The 17530-nt window shown below is 54.1% G+C and overlaps 1 protein-coding gene across 1 annotated transcript; it reads left to right on the plus strand.

Annotated features, from left to right (window-relative positions):
• Positions 1 to 10039: 10039 nt before the first annotated feature.
• On the plus strand, positions 10040 to 15140 carry LOC116436572. The gene is given in 14 exon segments (XM_032093798.1): positions 10040 to 10264; positions 10448 to 10596; positions 10853 to 11000; positions 11209 to 11396; positions 11479 to 11616; positions 11891 to 11921; positions 11924 to 12007; positions 12179 to 12316; positions 12557 to 12733; positions 13300 to 13455; positions 13615 to 13716; positions 14096 to 14198; positions 14472 to 14528; positions 14839 to 15140. Coding segments are annotated over 14 exon segments (1824 nt in total). The 5' UTR covers positions 10040 to 10114; the 3' UTR covers positions 15042 to 15140.
• Positions 15141 to 17530: the final 2390 nt, after the last annotated feature.

Consider the following 17530-nt stretch of genomic DNA (forward strand, 5'->3'; position numbering starts at 1 on the left):
CAACTTCCATCAGTGCCACATCATATACCCTGTTTGAATCATTCTAATACGGGGCATGCCAGCCAGGTCAAATATAAGTAATTAATCTGGAAGGAAACTGGCATTTCACATCATCGACACCCTAGCTGTAAAGGGTGTCAAGCACAAATCAACCCCCTTATCCAGACAAAATCATAAGCAACAAAAGCAATAACTTTGCTCTGCAGATGGGAATTACCAGTGCCTGTTGAATGGGAAATACCTAAGATACAAACAGTTAAAAAGGGTGCCAAAAGAAATTTGCCTAAAAGCTACAAAGGAAGTGACAAGGAAATAGAGGGCAAGACCGGGTTGGCCACTGTACTCGCCACCGAGAAGATCCAATACACCTGCTATGGGTTGCAACCCCATAGGCAAGGGAGGTGGGCGTATAAGCCATGCCGGACCTCTGTTATTCCTTCTTTTGTCACTTATCCTGGTCCCTTTCGGGACACCGGCAAGACCATGTTACAAATGCTATCGAAAGCTCTACATGGAAAGACACCGGGGCTTCTTTCTTATTACTCATACCCATATCAACAGTCACTGTTATGACTCGTCCAAATTAGGTATTTGTATGCATAAAGGGGAAAAATATTGGATTACAGAAAATTTGGGAACAAATGGAAACAGACTAGGAAGTAATTGTCCAAAAGGAGAAAAATGGATTTGTTTCACAGCTGCCACCAGGGGAACAGTCCAAGATTTGGTAAAAGAACAAGTGGTAAGTAAAAATACAAAGCCAGCACAGCAACCTCGCCCTATATTCACCTCACGCCAGGACCTGTATGCAAAGCTTAAACAACAGTTAAAAGAGGAAAACACCCCAAGGTTAGGAAAAAACCTGTTTGTGGAATTGGGGGAGAGGATAGGTAAAGAACTTAACATAACCAACTGTTGGGTCTGTGGAGGAGCTTTGATGACAGAAGAATGGCCATGGAAAGGTAGCAGCATAGGCCCAGTAGAACTCCTTAAATGGAACCGGACAAATATAAGAGGGGGGAACCGACCTGAGGGGTGGATTTTAAGTTCAACAGTGATAGGGGAAGAATGCCTCTGGCGAACTGGGAAGAACTTTCTTAATGAAGTAGGAAACACTCCCTGTAAAAGGTATAAAGTGAGCAACAAAACTTCAACGTGGTGGGTCCCAGAAAAACCAACTTGGTATTGGGCTCAGAAAAAAGGAAAAGGCTGTATATATGATAATGAAATTGGACTCTTTCAGTGTAATGACACAAGGAAAAATCCTTATTTTGGAATCCCAGAAATATCCAAATTTTGGGAGAATATAAATCAACAAGAAGGTGATTATTGGAAAGCACCAGATGGCTTATTTTGGATATGTGGGAAAAGGGCATACCCAAGACTCCCTTCATATTGGAAACGGAGTTGTACATTAGGAATCATTCAACCAGGGTTTTTCCTTTTACCAGAACCAGAGGGAGATCAATTAGGAATACCTGTCTATGAAGACTTCAAAAGAAATAAAAGAGATTTAATTGGAGGATTCCAAAAATGGAAAGATGAGGAATGGCCCCCTGAATGAATATTAGAAACATATGGGCCAGCTACCTGGGCACAAGATGGAAGTTGGGGATATCAAACCCCAATTTACATGCTGAATCGTATCATCAGACTCCAAGCTCTTGTAGAAATCATAACCAATGAAACAGCTGGGGCTATGGAATTAATAGTCAGCCAGCAACGCCAAACCAGAGCTGCAATATATCAAAATAGGCTGGCTTTAGACTATTTACTGGCTGAAGAAGGGGGTGTGTGCAGGAAGTTCAATACATCGGATTGCTGTTTAAAAACTGATGACAATGGGGATGATGTTCCAGATATCCAACAATATCAGAAAAATAGCCCATGTACCGGTCCAAAAATGGGAATCAATGATGACTGCTAACTGGTGGGATGGCATATTGGGGAAAGAATGGTGGAAGAAGCTAGGTTTCTTCCTCTTATGTGCTACAGCTGGTCTAATATTTCTCCCTTGCTTGATCCCCTGCTTTATTCAGCTATTCACCAGCGTAGTTCAAGGCATGCAAGTTGTTGGCAATGCCTACTGACCCAAAGTTGGCTATGTCTGGAACAGCACAAAAAATTATAGTATTAAAAAGCAAAGTGATATAAAAGACCCTCTCGAAGAAGCCAAATTGATCTGTGAAAAGAACGAACAGTCATTAGAAGCCAAGAAAAAAGAATTATTGCTCAAGGCAAATGATTTATAAAATAGAAAAAGGGGGGATTGTTATAAACAGATATTATAATATTGGCTTCTCGCAAAGTATAAGGTAGATATTCTATAATGTTAGAAATGCTTTTTCTGTGTGGATGTAGTTTTCTCTCTTTTTAGCAAGAATGTTAGCAAGTGTGAGCAAGTAAGATAACCTCCAAGCGAGCAGAGGATGAGGCCCAAGGAGCTGCTAATCAACACTTTGTCCAGGGAAACAAAAGGCCCAAAGGCTGCTCCGCCCGGAGAACTGGCGGCCAGGAGGGTCCGAGAGCCGCTATCACCGCTCTGCCCGGGGCAAAGAGGCCCAAAGCTGCAATCAGCCCTGACTGTCTGGAGAATTAAGAGATCCACCCTACCATCGACTCTTACCTAGCGGGCCCAACCCCAAGAATCAAAAGAAATAAAAACCGCAAGGCCGAAGACTAAGCATGCTCTAAAAGGCGGGACCCAAGGAGTGGCCATGCAGAACAGCTCCAGGAAAAGTTTTAATATGAATAGAGAACAGACAGTAAAAATGGTATAAAAAGGACTCACCTCGGGCATCAGGTGTGCTCTTGGCAGAGCGCCAAGGCACCCGGCCGTTATCCCTTTGCTTTATTTTATGTGTCTCTTATTGTCTTTATATTAAACTCTTTAAATTCTCACAGGAGAGTGAACCTCGTTTTTCACAATCCTCATTCAGAAAAATTTTTAGAAATGACCAGAGAGGGGAAAAGCAGTCAATATGCTGAATTCTATGTAATTGATATGGCTTTAAAACAAGAAGATCTAGGAGAATGCCTTTCCTATACTGCTTCTTGGTCGGTAGCTAAATGGGTTCGCTCCATGGCTACCGACATGGGTAGGCAGAGCCTGGAAAATATACTTGTTGGGGTTTTAAGAGTTCTAGGGTTTTTTCTGTTAAAGGAATTTTCCCCCATACTGTTACTAAGATACAAATTGCTCTGTACTTAAGGAAAGACAAAGAGCTACCCTCTGGTGGTGGGGTGCGCCTGGCTATTCTTTTGTTTCACCTGGGTGTGGGGTCCGTCACTCTCTGGGTTCGAGAGAGAGAGGAGTCTGCTTGCTTCGGCTACTTTTCTTTCTGCTGGAAACAACACCGGGATCCCAAAGCCGCCTTCCCTGCCCCGCTGGAGGCCGGGCTGTGGCTGCCCTGCCCCGTTGCTGCTTCGAGCCCTTCGCCACGTTGTAGCCGTGCTCGACCTGCCTGCCCGACCTCCGGGGTGTTCCTTGCTTGGATACATCGTGTCTGCCACCCTGGATTTGTGCCCGTCCCTGCCGTTCCAGCCTGCCGCTCCAGCCTGCTATTCCAGCCTGCTATTCCAGCCTGCCGTTCCAGCCTGCCGTTCCAGCCTGCCATTCCAGCCTGCTGTTCCCAAAGGTCCAGCTGGACACCGAGGCCAGCTGTCCAGCGGTTTGTGAAGCCTTTGTTCCATCCCTTCCCGGGATCCCGGGGCACCAGTGCCGCGTGCTCCCCGAGCTCGCTCCGGAGCGCCCCCTGCAGCCGCGGGGGAACCATCGCACCTGCCCTGCTCACCGGGAGCCGCCAGCGCCCCTGCCGGCTGCGAGCGGAACTGCACCCGAGGGGAAAGGGCCTGACAGCCGAGAAGGCTGGGACTGGGTTTGTGATTGTTTGCTGTTACTGCCATAGGTATTGCTGTTTGTTTGACTGGTTATATATATAATAGTAAAGAACTGTTATTCCTATTTCCCACATCTTTGCCTAAAGGCCCTTGATTTCAAAATTATAATAACTCGGAGAGAAAGGGGTTTACATCTGCCGCTCCAAGGAGGCTTCTGCCTTCCTTAGCAGACACCTGTCTTTCAAAACCAAGACAATACTCCAAAGAGGTCTGGGGAAAGGAACTATGGAGTGATCTTTGGGAAATGGTACAAAGAACTGAGTGACTGTGATTCATGTTTATGCCCATAGTAACACAGACACTTTAGAGCGACTTTATAACTCTATTGCCGGCAACCAGGCAAAGATTTCCCAAGCCAGACCAGAGTTGCCTCCAAAGGAGGCTTGGCAAAATGTGCACACCAAAAATGTGTGCACCTTGGACAAAAAGCCACTTACAGGTGGGTTCAAGAGCGTGGCATTGCCATGTCACTTGATATGAGTAGAACTAGAGTTGCTCAATGCCCCGTGTGCCAACATATGTACAAACGCCCAGTGCCAAACATTGCAAAAGGACTGCTGGCGAGAGGAAAATTGCCCGGACCAACTTGGCAAATGGATTACATTGGACCTCTACCCCAGGACCGAGGGTGTAAATATATCTGCTGTAGACACATATCCTGGGTATTTGATTGCCCATCCTTGTGAGAAGGCCACTCAGCATAGCACCATCTGTAGTATAGACACAATAATTCTGTATTATGGAATTCCATTACCGAATCAAACAGATAATGGGTCTCATTTCCCGAACAAATTCATTCAGCAGTACACTGAGCAGAAAAATATTCAGTGGGGTTTTCACATACCATATTATCCCCAAGCTGCGGGATTACCTGAGCAAATGAATGGGCTATTGAAAGAGCAGTTGAGAAACCTGGGAGGTGGACACCTGTCCTGGTGGAGAACTCATCTCACTGATGCACTGCACATCCTTAACAATAGGCTCATCAGGGACAGGGACACAAAGTCAGGGGACGGGGCTCAGAGTCAAAGTATATCATGATTTGGTCAGAGAAACATGGTCTCTTGACACCTCCCTAAGTAAGGGAAGCTCCCAAAGATGGGGACATGATGAACGGCCACCTGAGAGAGTTGAACAACATTATGGACCGGCTCCATGGAGCCCTAGCCAATTGGTGTCAGGGGCCAGAGAACTTGCCTGTAATCTGAACTGGATAATAAGACTGCAAGCTGTCTCGGAGATAATAACTAACCAGACAGCTGCCGCCCCTGACCTTATGGCCGACCAATCCACGCAAACGCGGAATGCGATTTTCCAGCATCGCATGGTTTTAGACTACCAGCAGAAGAAGGAGGACTTTGCAGGAAAGAAAATGAATCCAACTGTTGTTTGCAAATTGATGACAATGGAAAAGTAGGAAAACAGACAACTAGGAAGATGAGAAAATTAGCCCATGTACCAACCCAGATATGGGAATGTTGGGAACCAGATATATTCTTGTGGCTGCCAGGGAGTCTGTGGCTCAAAGGGGCCCTTTCTCCTTTCCCTTTGTGCAGCTGCTACCTTCTTGTTTATTCCTTGTTTCGTTCCTTGTATTGTACGACTCATCCAGCACACAGTACAGGGAAGGCAGCTCGCAGCTACGCCTCAAGATCAACCAACCCTGTATGCAACAAGTGCAGAGGCAGTCTGACAACCATGATTCATCCTGTAAGTCAGAGGAGCAACTGATGTGCTGAGGCCTGAGCAGCAGGCCTCAGCCAGAGCTGACCTACGAGATGAACCCTGGCCAATCTGTGACTAACACCATCAGTATTATTTAGCTAAAAACAGATGACAAAGATGCTTATGCTAGCTGTTTAATGCCAAACGGGCTGCTTTAGAAACTTTCCCATCACTGTGTACAGTTATCTGCAAGAAATGGATAATTGAAGAAACTTTCCCCAGCTGACATGAATAAAGGTTTGTTTGCAGGGTGTTTGAGGGGAAACCCTCCCAGGCAAGGCCTGGGCACTGGCCAAGCTGTGGCCCCTGCTGGTTGCAAAGTGTGCCATCAGATCCAGGTGTTTCTGGGCTAAAAACACAATCAAGTCACTTGGACTTCCTGATTTGGGCCTATAAAAGCTGGAACCATGTTTGGGGCAAATTTGGAGGCCTCACATATGGGGTAGATGCACCCATAGGATTTTCCCAATTGACGGGAAGGGTTCTCCAGCTCCTTGCTGCGAAACAGGGCTCCCCAATGACTGCAGATCTGGATGATGGTAAGGTATGTAGGCAATTGGTGATGCATCTTTCTAAATCAATCTCCTTTCTCTTGGATAGTAATAATTAGGTGCATTACCTTGCTTATTTTTGCTTGTTGTGCTAGTTTTATTGAATGTATTTTTTTACGTTTGCGGTTCCTTAATTTCACAGTAAAATAAGAGCATTCTTTCCAGTCCTGTCTGTGTCCTTTAAATCACCTCTGCCCCTTGGCAGAACAACAGGAGGCCCCTGAGGGGCTGGGGTGGTGGGAAGGCCCGAGGAAGTGGCTGTCAGAGGCCATAAGCAGCCTCCAGGCAGCCGCCTCGTTCCTGCCGCCCGCTGCTCTGGCGCTTCCCCCGAGCATCTCCCAGGCCTGCGGCAGAAGCCCTCACGGCCGGGCCTCAGCACGAGGGTGGGGACCACCCCGAGGTGCTGAGGCTGGGCTGGCTGGGGACCAGGAGGGCAGGGGGCCCTGCTGGGGCACGGCCCCTGGCTGCTGCCAAGAAGGGGCCGTGGGCAGAGGCAGGGCTGGCGGCCAGCCCGGGCCCCCGCGGCTGCCCAGGCCACGGAGCTGTGACCGAGGCCCCCCTGACACAGAGCTCTGGGCCCGCACAGCTGCTGCCACCATGGGGAGGGCGGCGATGTCTCCTCGAGCAGGGCTGCCAAGTCGCTGCTGCGGAAACAGCTCTGGACGCCACAGAAACAGCAGCAGAGTGTGCACAGGAACAGCAGGAGCCCCAGTGCCGGCACCAGCTCAACAAGGCATCTGCACCAGCCGGGACGCCAAACGGGGCCATACTGTGGGCACAGCTGCACATGGCTGGGCAAAAGGCTCCAGCAGAATTGGCCACAATGGCTTCCTCTTGTCTTGCCAGCCTCACAGCGACGCTTGGCAGCTTCAGCTGCAGCCTGTGCCCCTGACTGACTTCAGTGGCCGTGCTTGAGGGCAGACTCACCTTCCACCATCAGGTGTCCCAAGGCAGCGGCATTGGTGCCATCGTGAGAGAGAGACTCTGATGGGACACAAGCCCTGCACTGCAGCTGCCATCCCTCTCCTCCATGCAGGCCCCTTAAAGACACGTACATGAGCTTCCAAATGAAATCCTGGACTTGCTTGAAACAAAGGAAGATGCAGCCGGCACTAAAGAAAAGCAGGGAGTGCTGGCAGACGTTCAGGGGCGGAGGGAAGCGCTTTGCTGTGTGCAGAGGAGATGGCCTGGTTCACAAGCTCAGGCTTTGCTGCCAGAGGATCCTGCTTTGCTCTTGCTGGAGGCCATTCCCTACCAATGCATGGCCCTCCATTGTTCCTGCATCACGTCTGCTGGACCTGTGGCAACAAGGCGTGTCCCAAGTCCATGTGACAGCAGAAAAAGGGTGGGACCTGTGTGCTTCCAGCGCCTGTCTTGGCTGCTCCTTCAGGGTGCTGGCACCATCATCAGAGACACAGAACAGCTTCTCCTCCCACAGCTATCCCTATCCTCTGCGCTTCCCCAGGTGGCTCCCTTGATGTTCCCTGGGGAACCTCCCTGTTTGTGGCCGTCCATTGCCCTGCTCAGCAGGGACACAGTTGTGTTTGGACGTGAGCTGCCACAGCCAGACACGCAGCAATTGCAATGTTGAATATCAGAGGCTGGGCCGATTCTTTCATTTCCAGAATGCAAGAAAGACAGAAAAGCACAAGGAAAACGTCACAGTGTCTCTGTAGAATCTCTTTGTCCTGTGGAACTCAGCAGCTGAAGCTGTTCTGGTGCTACTGCTAACCCCTTCCATGAAAAACTTCACTCCAGAAAGGAGCAACATCTCCTGCTGGATACCAAGCGCTCCCCCAGTCACTCCAGGTGCTCCTGCCAACAGCCCCCTGTAGGAAGGAGCACAGACCCCAATGCGCCTTGGCTTTGGCTGCCCTCTGGCAGAGAAGTCCCCCGGGGGCACAGGTCTCTGGGGCAGGAGACGGGCACCAGCGCTGCCAGGGCATCAGGGGGTCTAGCAGGTCTGCTTCGGCGGGGGCTCTGCCACACCTGCTGATTTCAGCGCTCCCCGGGGCCCCGGGGTCAGAGCAGCATTTGCGCCCTGGCTCACACGTCCTTGTGTCTGTGTCACAGCCCCGGCTTTAGGATGGCCACCAGCCGGGATGTGTCCCACGGAGGCCGTGCCAGCTTCTGTGGAAGACCCCGTGCCCTTCCTGCCACGGCTGTGTTGGTGGCCGTGGGGGCTCCTGGTGCTGCTCCGAACCCACAGAGCAGGGGAGCGTTTGCTTATGGATTGAGCCATTCTTAAAGCTGCTGTCGGGCTGTCTTAGGCACTTGGAGCAAGGGATTCCTTCCAACCTGGGCCACTTGGGGTGGGCTGGGGGCGGCCCCAGGGCAGGTGGCAGTGTGTGCAAAGGCCCTTTGTGACACGGTGCAGCATGGTCACCATGGGATGGAATGGGACAGGGTGTCCCAGGGCCCTTTGTGACACGTGCTGACATAGGTGCTGGCGGTGACGCGGCCACGCCACAGTGCTCGGAGCACGAGACGGGACAGGACAGGACAGAGCGGTGCTGTGAGGAGCCCCCGCACAGCGCGCTTGTTCTTTGCTGACCCGGAGCCTTTCCGAGGCGTTTATCCTGCAGGTGCCCTCGAGGCCAGACCATAGGACTTGGTGACCCGTGGCCTTCCTGAGGCTTCTCTTCTGCAGGTGCCCTCGAGGGCAGACCATGGGACTCGGTGCCCCGGAGCTTTTCTAAGGCATCTCCCATCCCTGTGGCCGGTGCCCTCGAGACCAGACCGTGGGCTTTGCTGACCACAATCCTTGACGAGGAGTCTCCTGTCCTTGTGGCAGGAGCCCTCTGAGACCAGGCTGCAGGACTTGCTGTCCTGTAGCCTTCCTGAGGCTTCTCTGCTGCTGGTGCCTTCAAGGCACAACTGCAGAACTTGTTCAGTCAGAGCTTTCGAAGGCATCTCTCTCGAACGTGCCCTCGAGGCCAGACTGTGGCATGGCGGGCAGATTCCGTGGCCTGTTCAAAGTGTTCAGGGGGAAAAATGGCCCTGGAGCTGCCCCAGCACAACATCCCGAAGAGCTGGAGCAGTTCCAGCCACGGCAGGACGGTGAGTGACAGAGCTGGGCCACAGGGCTGATGGCAGCAGCCAGCTTGGCACCATCCCATCCCATCCTATGCCATGCCATGCCATGCCATCCCATCCCATCCTATCCTATCCCATCCCATCCCATCCCATCCCATCCCATCCCATCCCATCCCATGCCGTCCCATGCCGTCCCATGCCATGCCATGCCATCCCATCCCATCCCATCCCATCCCATCCCATCCCATCCCATCCCATCCCATCCTGTCCCATCCCATGCCGTCCCATCCCATCCCATGCCGTCCCATCCCATCCCATCCCATCCCATCCCATCCCATCCCATCCCTGGAGAACAGGCCCATGGATAGGACAGAAGAGGAGCCGGGCCAGACCCCCCGCAGCAGCCGTGCTCCATCCCCTGGGCATCCCGGGGCTGTCCCTGCCTGGGGAGCGCAGGGCTGGGCTGCGTTCTCCGGCCTCTCCTGCAGCCCCTCAGCTCTGGCTGTGCTCGCTCTTTGCCAGATGCAGCCCCGGACCGGACACAAGAGCAGGACCGTGCCCACGGCCGCTTCCGGAGAACAGTGCAGGTACCTGCAAGCCATCCCCACCTGGGCTGGGCCTGCTGTCGCTGCTCAGCCGAGCACCGGGCCTGGAGCACCCCTTGGAACATCCCTCTCTTCCCTGTCCTTTGTTCTCCTGCAGATGTTTCCAGAGTCCATGTGCATTCGGCGAGGAAAGACCAGCACCACAGCAACTGAGGGCACAGCTGAGCCTGACTCTGGGCTGACCGAGCTCCAGGCAGAGCCTGATGTCAACACAGATATCACTGCACCCTCAGAAGACTCTGACAGTCCAATGAATGATCACACGGTGAAAGACTGACGAGGGCAGTGACTGAGGACATGGCAGGGACTGAGGGACATGTCCATCACAAACACCAACACCGAGAGACTCAGGGCATCCCAAATACTGACACTACGCCCATTCCCACTGGGATTCATGCTCCCAGTCTGGATTTTTTTGAGGAGAGTGCTGTTTCTTCTCAGCAGCAGGTAAGCAGCCTGGGGCCAGGGCTGGAGACTCCAAGGATCGTGTGCCCCCTCAAGCCACGGCTGCTGGGCCTCCTCAGCCTTTGAGGCCAGCACAGTACAGTGGGAAGGGAAGCATTTCTTGGGGGCAGCTGGGGAAGTTGCTCCCTTGGACAGTGCTCCAAGTCTTCCCCATGCCTCCTCCAGGTGCCAGCCATGGTGAGGAACATTCACCAGAGTCTCGGGTCCCATGTCACTGTGGGCGCCAGGCTGGGCTTTAACATTCTGAGGCTGGCTGAAGAGCACCCCGCTGATGTGGTGCTGACCCTCCTGCGCTGTGCCCCATCGTGCGACAGGTACGGGGCCCAGCTGCCTTGAGAGCTCAGGGCTCACCAGCCCTTAGGGCCCATCGCCCTGTGCCGCCTGTCCAATGGGGTCTACCAGACAGGCGGAGAGCTGCAGGACCCTCGGGCCCCTCTGTTTCCTGAGCCTGCTGCCATGCTCCCTCCCTGCCCCTCAGGGCACCGGGGCTCTGTCACCTGGGCCCCCACAGCTGCACAGGGCATGGTACTGTGACTGAGACGCCCCTGACTCAGAGCTCCGATCCCACAGAGCTGCCACAATGATGTGGAGACTCCTAGGCTTGTCAGGCAGCACACTGGAGAAGGTGCTGCCAACACTGCTCTGTGTGATGGAGGACTGGCCTCTGCACAGCATGTGCACCTCTGATGGGGACGACACACCTGTCCTTGCCCTGGCTGTGAGTTTCTGGAACTGGCCTTTGTTCACCCCCAGGTCGCCTCTCCAGCAGCTCTCCATCCTCTCCCTGCCTCAAGCACTGGGTGAAACCTGGGCTAGGGGCAGGCTCAGGGGGGCACCAGGCCCGGTGCTCCCCCTGCGTCTCCCCTCGGGCCCTGCCACATGGACAGCTCGGCACCGAGCGCTGTCTCGGGCTGCTTCTTTTGCAGGCAACTCTGGGGCTGTGGGTGATTGTCCAGGTGCCTTGGTGCCACGAGGCAGTGAACCTTTACTCCTCCCGCATCTTTGTGGCTCTGCTCTCCCATGTTGTCATCACCACACAGCAGATGCCAGAGGAAGTTGATCACTTCTGGAGAGCGTGCCGGGAGGAACACCGCCTTCCCACCAACCCCAACAGGTCCCAGTCCTCCTGTCCTTCCCATGCCCTTGTGGCCAGCGCCAGTGCTCCCAGTGTGACCTGGGCTTTGCTCTGCACACAGGTTTGCAGTGCAGGCCATGAAGGCTCTGCTCTGTCGACTGCGCTGTGACAATGAGGTGGTGGCTATGGAGCGCAAGCGTGGCTGGGACACGCTGCTGTGTGCTGACACCCAGCACTATGCAGTGGGTCTGCTGGCCAGGTGAGACCCCCTTCTCCCCACTGCCCCCGGCACTTGTGCCCTGTGTCCGAGGTACCCCACACAGCCCCTGCAGCCATGTGCCAGAGGGCCTGGTCAATGAGGGATGGCCAAGGACGCTGGAAAAGGCTGGAGAAGGGTGCTCAGGAGCAGCCACCTCCCAGAGCACCCACATCCCCTGCAGGGATGCTGGGGAAAGACCAGACCTCTGTGAGTCAGTCCTGGGAGATGTTTGCCCCCCCAGCTCACAGCCTTGATGCCTTTTTCCCTCTGCCAGAGAGATGCGCCGGGTCTCCCTCCCCATGTGTTTCTGGGGATTGCACTCCGCCTGCTTGGACTGCTGAGCAGGGAGGAGCCACGCTGGGATCTGCCCTTCCTGGCATTCCTCGTGGAGGTGAGCCTGACGGCCAGCGCTGCCTCGCTGAGCTGCCTCCCGCCTCTCTGCCCTCTCGTAGCCGCAGCTGCCTGGGACGTGCCCGCGCCCTGCGCTGCTGCCTGGGCCCAGCCCTGGGCGGTTCCGGGCTCCTGCCGGCCGGCTCCCCTGTCACTGCCCTGTGCCTTTCAGGTCCTCGAGTGCCTGGACTTGAGGGAATGCGGTGACAGCATCCTGGAGATGATGTCCAGGTACCTGCTGAGTGAGTGCAGGCAGAGATGTCGCCTGGCACTCAGAGGCCTCGTGGTGCTCAGCAAGGATCCCGCCATGGTGAGAAGGCGGCAGCGGCTGAAGCTGCGCTGGGGAAAGCAGTCACATGGGCTTGGCTGGGCTTCAGGAGCTGAGGCAGCTGCTCCCAGCTCTCCTGCCTCCCGGCTCAGCTGCCCCAGTGCTTCGGGACAGGCCTTTGGCCTCTGGGCCCTGCGGCAGCAGGGTGGGCTTGCAGGGCCAGGGTGGTGTAGGAAGTGCAGCCATTCATGACTTCACAGCACAGCCTTGTGTTCCACACAGGCCAGAAGAATGGGCAGCCTGTCTCAACGGCTTGTGGAGCTGCTGGGCGATACAGATGGAGAGGTGGTCAGGATGTCCCTCTCCGTGTTCATGAATGTGCTCGAGAACAAAGACATCCTGGTATCCAGCACCACCGCCCCGAAACTGGCTGAGGCGCTCCTGCCACTCTTTGATAATGTAAGACTCTGTGCCCCCAGCCATAGGCACTGGGTGCTGCCCAGAAATTTTGTGCCTTTTGCATTTTCAGGCCTTTGCCTAGGTAGGCCTGGAGTAGTTTGATGCCTTTTCCTGGTCTTAAAATCAAGAGTCAAACACAGTTAGAAGGGAGAAAGGGCTTTTACATCTGTATTTATTATAAGGATCCTTAGGTACACCACGCCCAGGTGGAATAGGCCGAAATGCACCCTGCAATGCACACACACGATAGATCGGGTATAACATTATAGATCTTACTAATTAGCATATCTATCAAAGATTCCCTAGTGAGAGGCTCAAGTGAGCCCCCCCCCCCCAAGGAACCTTCCCCCTGGATGGTCCTATCTTAGTTTACAAAATGTGTTCTGGAGAGGACCTTGGTGTCTGGGGTTTCTAAGATGTTTAGTCTCCTAGCTTAACAAAATAAGTCTAAGAATGTAGGCTAAAAAACACTAAGAATACAAAAAGCTATAAAAAGGTATATAAATGGGGTATGAAAGAAAAGGCAAAAAATCATCATGGCATCAAGTTGGTTTCCTTTCCTCCAGGACAACAGCCATGTGCAGCTGCTCTCCATTCACCTCTTCTCCAAGGTGATGGAGTTGGTAGTGGATGAGGGAAAAAAGCCCCTGAAGACGATTGTGAACCAGAGCCTGTACCCACTTGTAATCTACTGGGATGATGAGAACTGGCGTGTGGCAAAGGTAAGGTTTTGTGTGATACTGCTGCATCCCTGGGAGGGGGCTCGGCTGCCTCCTGCCCTGGCGCCTCCTGGGCTGCAGCCTCCTCCCAGCCTTGGCACAGGGATGCGGGTCCTGTGCCCTGGGCTGCGGTGCCATCTCTGGGTCTCTGCTGCTCTCCAGGCTTCTCGTGAAACACTGATTTGTGCAGCCAAGTTTCTGAAGAGGAGAGATCTCGAGCAGCTGCTGAAGAAGGAGCAGAGATTGAAGTTTGCCGAGCGCCTGGTAGGGATCACCTGGAAGCCCAAGCTGAGCCTGGAGAAGCCCCCTGCCCCTGGTGCCCAGTGTGTGGGGCTGGCAGCTGTGCTGCACCAGGGGTGCCAGCCTGCGCCCCACACGCTGCTCCCTTCCCCGGGCTCTTCTCCAGGCTCCTGTGGCCCCGAGCCGGGTGCCGATGGAGCCCCGGCCCCGCTGGGCTGTGGCGCGGGGCGGCACCGCGGCTCCCCGGGCAGCAGCCGGCCCTCGGCCCCCTCCAGAGCCCGGCGCCAGCGGCTGCTGGCCGGGCCTCGGGGCCGTGCGGGCAGGGGAGGCCAGGGCTGGGCGCAGAGAGCCCGGCCAAGGGGCTGAGCCCGCGCCAACCCTTCCCTCCTGGCGCTCTCTGCAGCTGGCAGAGGACAGGAGCCGAGCGGCCGAGCGCCTGCACCAGGCGCTGCCGTTCGTGGAGAGCCCGCAGGAGTCCCTGCGAGAGGCGGCCGTCAGGTTCATGGGTGAGCCACGAGCCCGGGGCCCCTCCCCGCCCCGCCGCAGCTCGGCCCCAGCCCCGGCTGCTGCCCCGGCAGCGGGATCCGGGCCCGGGGCCGTGGAGCCCCGCCTGCCCTCGGGGCCGCTGCCGCCCTCTCGCAGCCGTGCCCTCGGGCGTCAGGATGCGGCAAGGGCCCGGGCTGAGCCCTGCCGGGGCAGGAGAGCGGGTGGCCACGGGGCTGGCAGCGCCGCTGCGAGGGAGCTGTGCCGCGGGGCCGTGACCGCCTCTGTGCTCCCAGGGGCTGCCAGGGTGTTCTTGAGGGGGCACAAGGAAGAGCTCCAGCTCCTCAGTGAGGGTGAGTGAGGGCAGCGGGCTGGCAGCGGGGGCTGGCGGGGGCGAGCTGCAATGCCTGGGCATGAGGCTTCAATCCCTGCGCCGGCTGTGGAGGGCTTCATTCCCTGTGTGGACGAGGGGTGGTGTGGGCAGAGCACAGAGAGGCTTCAGGGACACGGTGGGGAGGTTCATGGCCAGCACCTTTGGGCTGATCCCATTTGTCACTCCTCTCTTGTGGCCATGGCAAGAGCAGGCTGAGATGGCTCTGGCAAAATGGTCTCCTTGGATTCCCCCAGATCCAGGCTCTGACCGTGGCTCTCTTCCTCTTCTAGCCATTCAAGCCCCAAGGAATGACGCTGGCCCATCCTGCTCTAATCAGGAAATTCAAGCCCACTTTGACCAAACAGCTGAAGAAGGTTCATCTTCTGGATCCCGTGAACCAGTGTCCCAAGAATAGCACCAGAAGATAACGAAGAGGACATCATCTCCAAATGCTGCTGGAGCTCCAGGCACAGCTGATGCTGGGCACAGCTGAGCCTGTTGGAAGCTCGAGTGGCTTTAGCCCTCTCCCTCCCTGTAGATAGCTCCATCCCTCCAGCCCTCAGACACTGCCCATCCCCTTTTTTCCCTCCCAGCTCATCCCTTTCTTTCACCTTCTATTAATAAACAGTTTGGCTTCTTCACTTGACCTGCATCTCTGGGGTGCTGAAGCGGCACAAAACCTGAGCCCTGGGACACACAGGACCCCTGGCTATGGGGCAGAAAGTTTCTGTAGAAGAAGGGGCCATAGTTACTGTTACAACAGGTTACTGTTAGAAATCCTTCCTACGAGAGGGGTGAAATATGAGGAGTCCACATTGAGACGATTGTTGCAATGGTGCCGACAAAACGGCTCTGCACCCAAGCCAAATACGGCTTTTAATTTAGAAACTTGGAAGGGAGTGGGTGACCGCCTGTGGGATGCTGTGGGATAAGGAAGCCTGTTCTTTGTCTACAGCGTGGAAATTAGTTTATGTGACCTTGCAAGATATGAAAGCAGAGCAGGCAGCTGCCGATGGGGCCACGCAGGCATTTGCAGCAGCCCCGATAGCCTGCCCTGTTATCACAGCTTTTGAACCTCCCTTACCATATCCAAGTGCACCTGAGGAGGCACCTGCTGTACCTACAGCCCCAACACAATCGGAGCCACCTCTGGCGGCACCTATGGAAGTTGACACTGAGTATCCACCACTGCCACCTACCCCTCCGAGGGGAGACTTTTCTACCTCCGCCACCTTGTGCTGTTCCCACACCACCCCCCCGCCTGCAGCAGACTGGGGTCTCGAGATGCTTCGGAAGATAGAGGAGCAGGAGTGTGCACGGCTGGCAATGGAACAGCCTTTAAGAGAACAACAGAACGCGGAGTGGGAGAGACTGCTGCAAACCATATGGAAAAATGACATAAGAAATACAAGATGGAGGAAAGACTTAACCAAGTAACTCAAGGTTTGGGGGGAGAGTCAGATTGGGATCGTTTGCAGCAGATTCGACGTAAGGAAATGGAAGCAGAAGAGTTACGGAGGAGAGAGGGAAGACAAATGGGGTGGGGGATGGATCAGCGGGTGGTGGATCAGGGCCAAGTGATGGGTCAGGGCCAAGCTATTTTGAAAAACACTGGAAAGGAGTTATACAGAATGCCATAATAGAGGGAGAATTTATTCCTGGGGCTTATCCAGTAGTGTTGGGAGGCGCAAATCCTGACGGGGGCTGGACACCTAACCACTGGACACCATTTGTTTGGGAGGTGACCAAAGAAGCTAGAAAATCAGTTTGTGTTTATGGGTTGCAGAATCCTTACACACAGTCATTTATTGATAACATCTTTGGGTCCAATATTTTTTGCCCTTATGATTGTCAACAATTAATGCAATTATTACTCACAGGGATACAATAAATATTGTGAAAGTCTAAGTGGACTGATTTATGTCAGCAAGCTGCTGTAGCTAACTTAGGGATGGAATATGAAATTTGAAATATGCGTCTGTAGAAATGCTAACAGGAACAGGTGCATTTATTGATGCTCAAGTACAGAGCCGAATGCATGTACAGATTTTACATCAGTCAGCCCACGCAGCTCGACAGGCTCTGAGGCAAATGCCTGAGGATGGCAAAATAGTGCCGCCTTTTACTGAAGTAACACAAGGGCCAACCAAAACATACATGTCCTTTTTGGATTGATTGTGAGAAAGTATTCAAAGGTCCGGCGTTCCTGAAGCAGCAAGGGATTCTGTACTTATGTCCCTAGCAGTTCAAAACGCTAATTCGGCATGCAAAAGAATTCTGATGGCACTCCCTGGTACTGCTTCCATAGTAGATATGGTGGAGGTATGTGAGAAAGTCGGGACACTGGCAGAAAATGCTGTCTTAATGGCTGAAGCATTTGCTGTGGCTGTAAAGCTGCTTGTAAAACAAGGTCGGGGAGATAAGGGGCTGCATTGTTTTAAATGTGGGAAACGAGGGCATGTAAAAGCACAATGTCGAGCTTCTAAAATTGAAAAAGTTACCTTTTCCGGGGTTTGTAATCGTCAGAAAACTGTGCATTGGGCCTTTGAGTGCAGGCCAAATTTTAAAAAGGATGGTACCCCACCGGGAAACTGGAAGAAGAGCGCGGGGGGCCCCGGTGTGAGGACCAATACAGGGAGCCACAGAGGGCTGCTTGGATCGCCTCTGCGCCGCCACCTCAGGGAGTGCCGGAGTGGACATTTCCACAGCCCGGGAAGTGACACTGCTTGATTCACAAGCGCAGTGTGTCCCTACCAATGCAAAGGGACCATTAGGGAAAGGAATAAGTGCACTTTTGCTGGGCCGATCGTCAACCTCCCGTCAAGGAGTGTTTGTGCTACCAGGGGTTATTGACGCAGACTATCAGGGCATCAAACACATCATGGTTTGGACTCCAAATTCTCCAGTGCAAATACCGCACGTGTGTGTCTGTGTATGGCATATGGGAGGTCAGGATTTAGTCTGGGTACCCAGTTGTGTGCG

Source organism: Corvus moneduloides, chromosome 29, assembly GCF_009650955.1.
Source record: "Corvus moneduloides isolate bCorMon1 chromosome 29, bCorMon1.pri, whole genome shotgun sequence".
Classification (NCBI taxonomy): domain Eukaryota; kingdom Metazoa; phylum Chordata; class Aves; order Passeriformes; family Corvidae; genus Corvus; species Corvus moneduloides.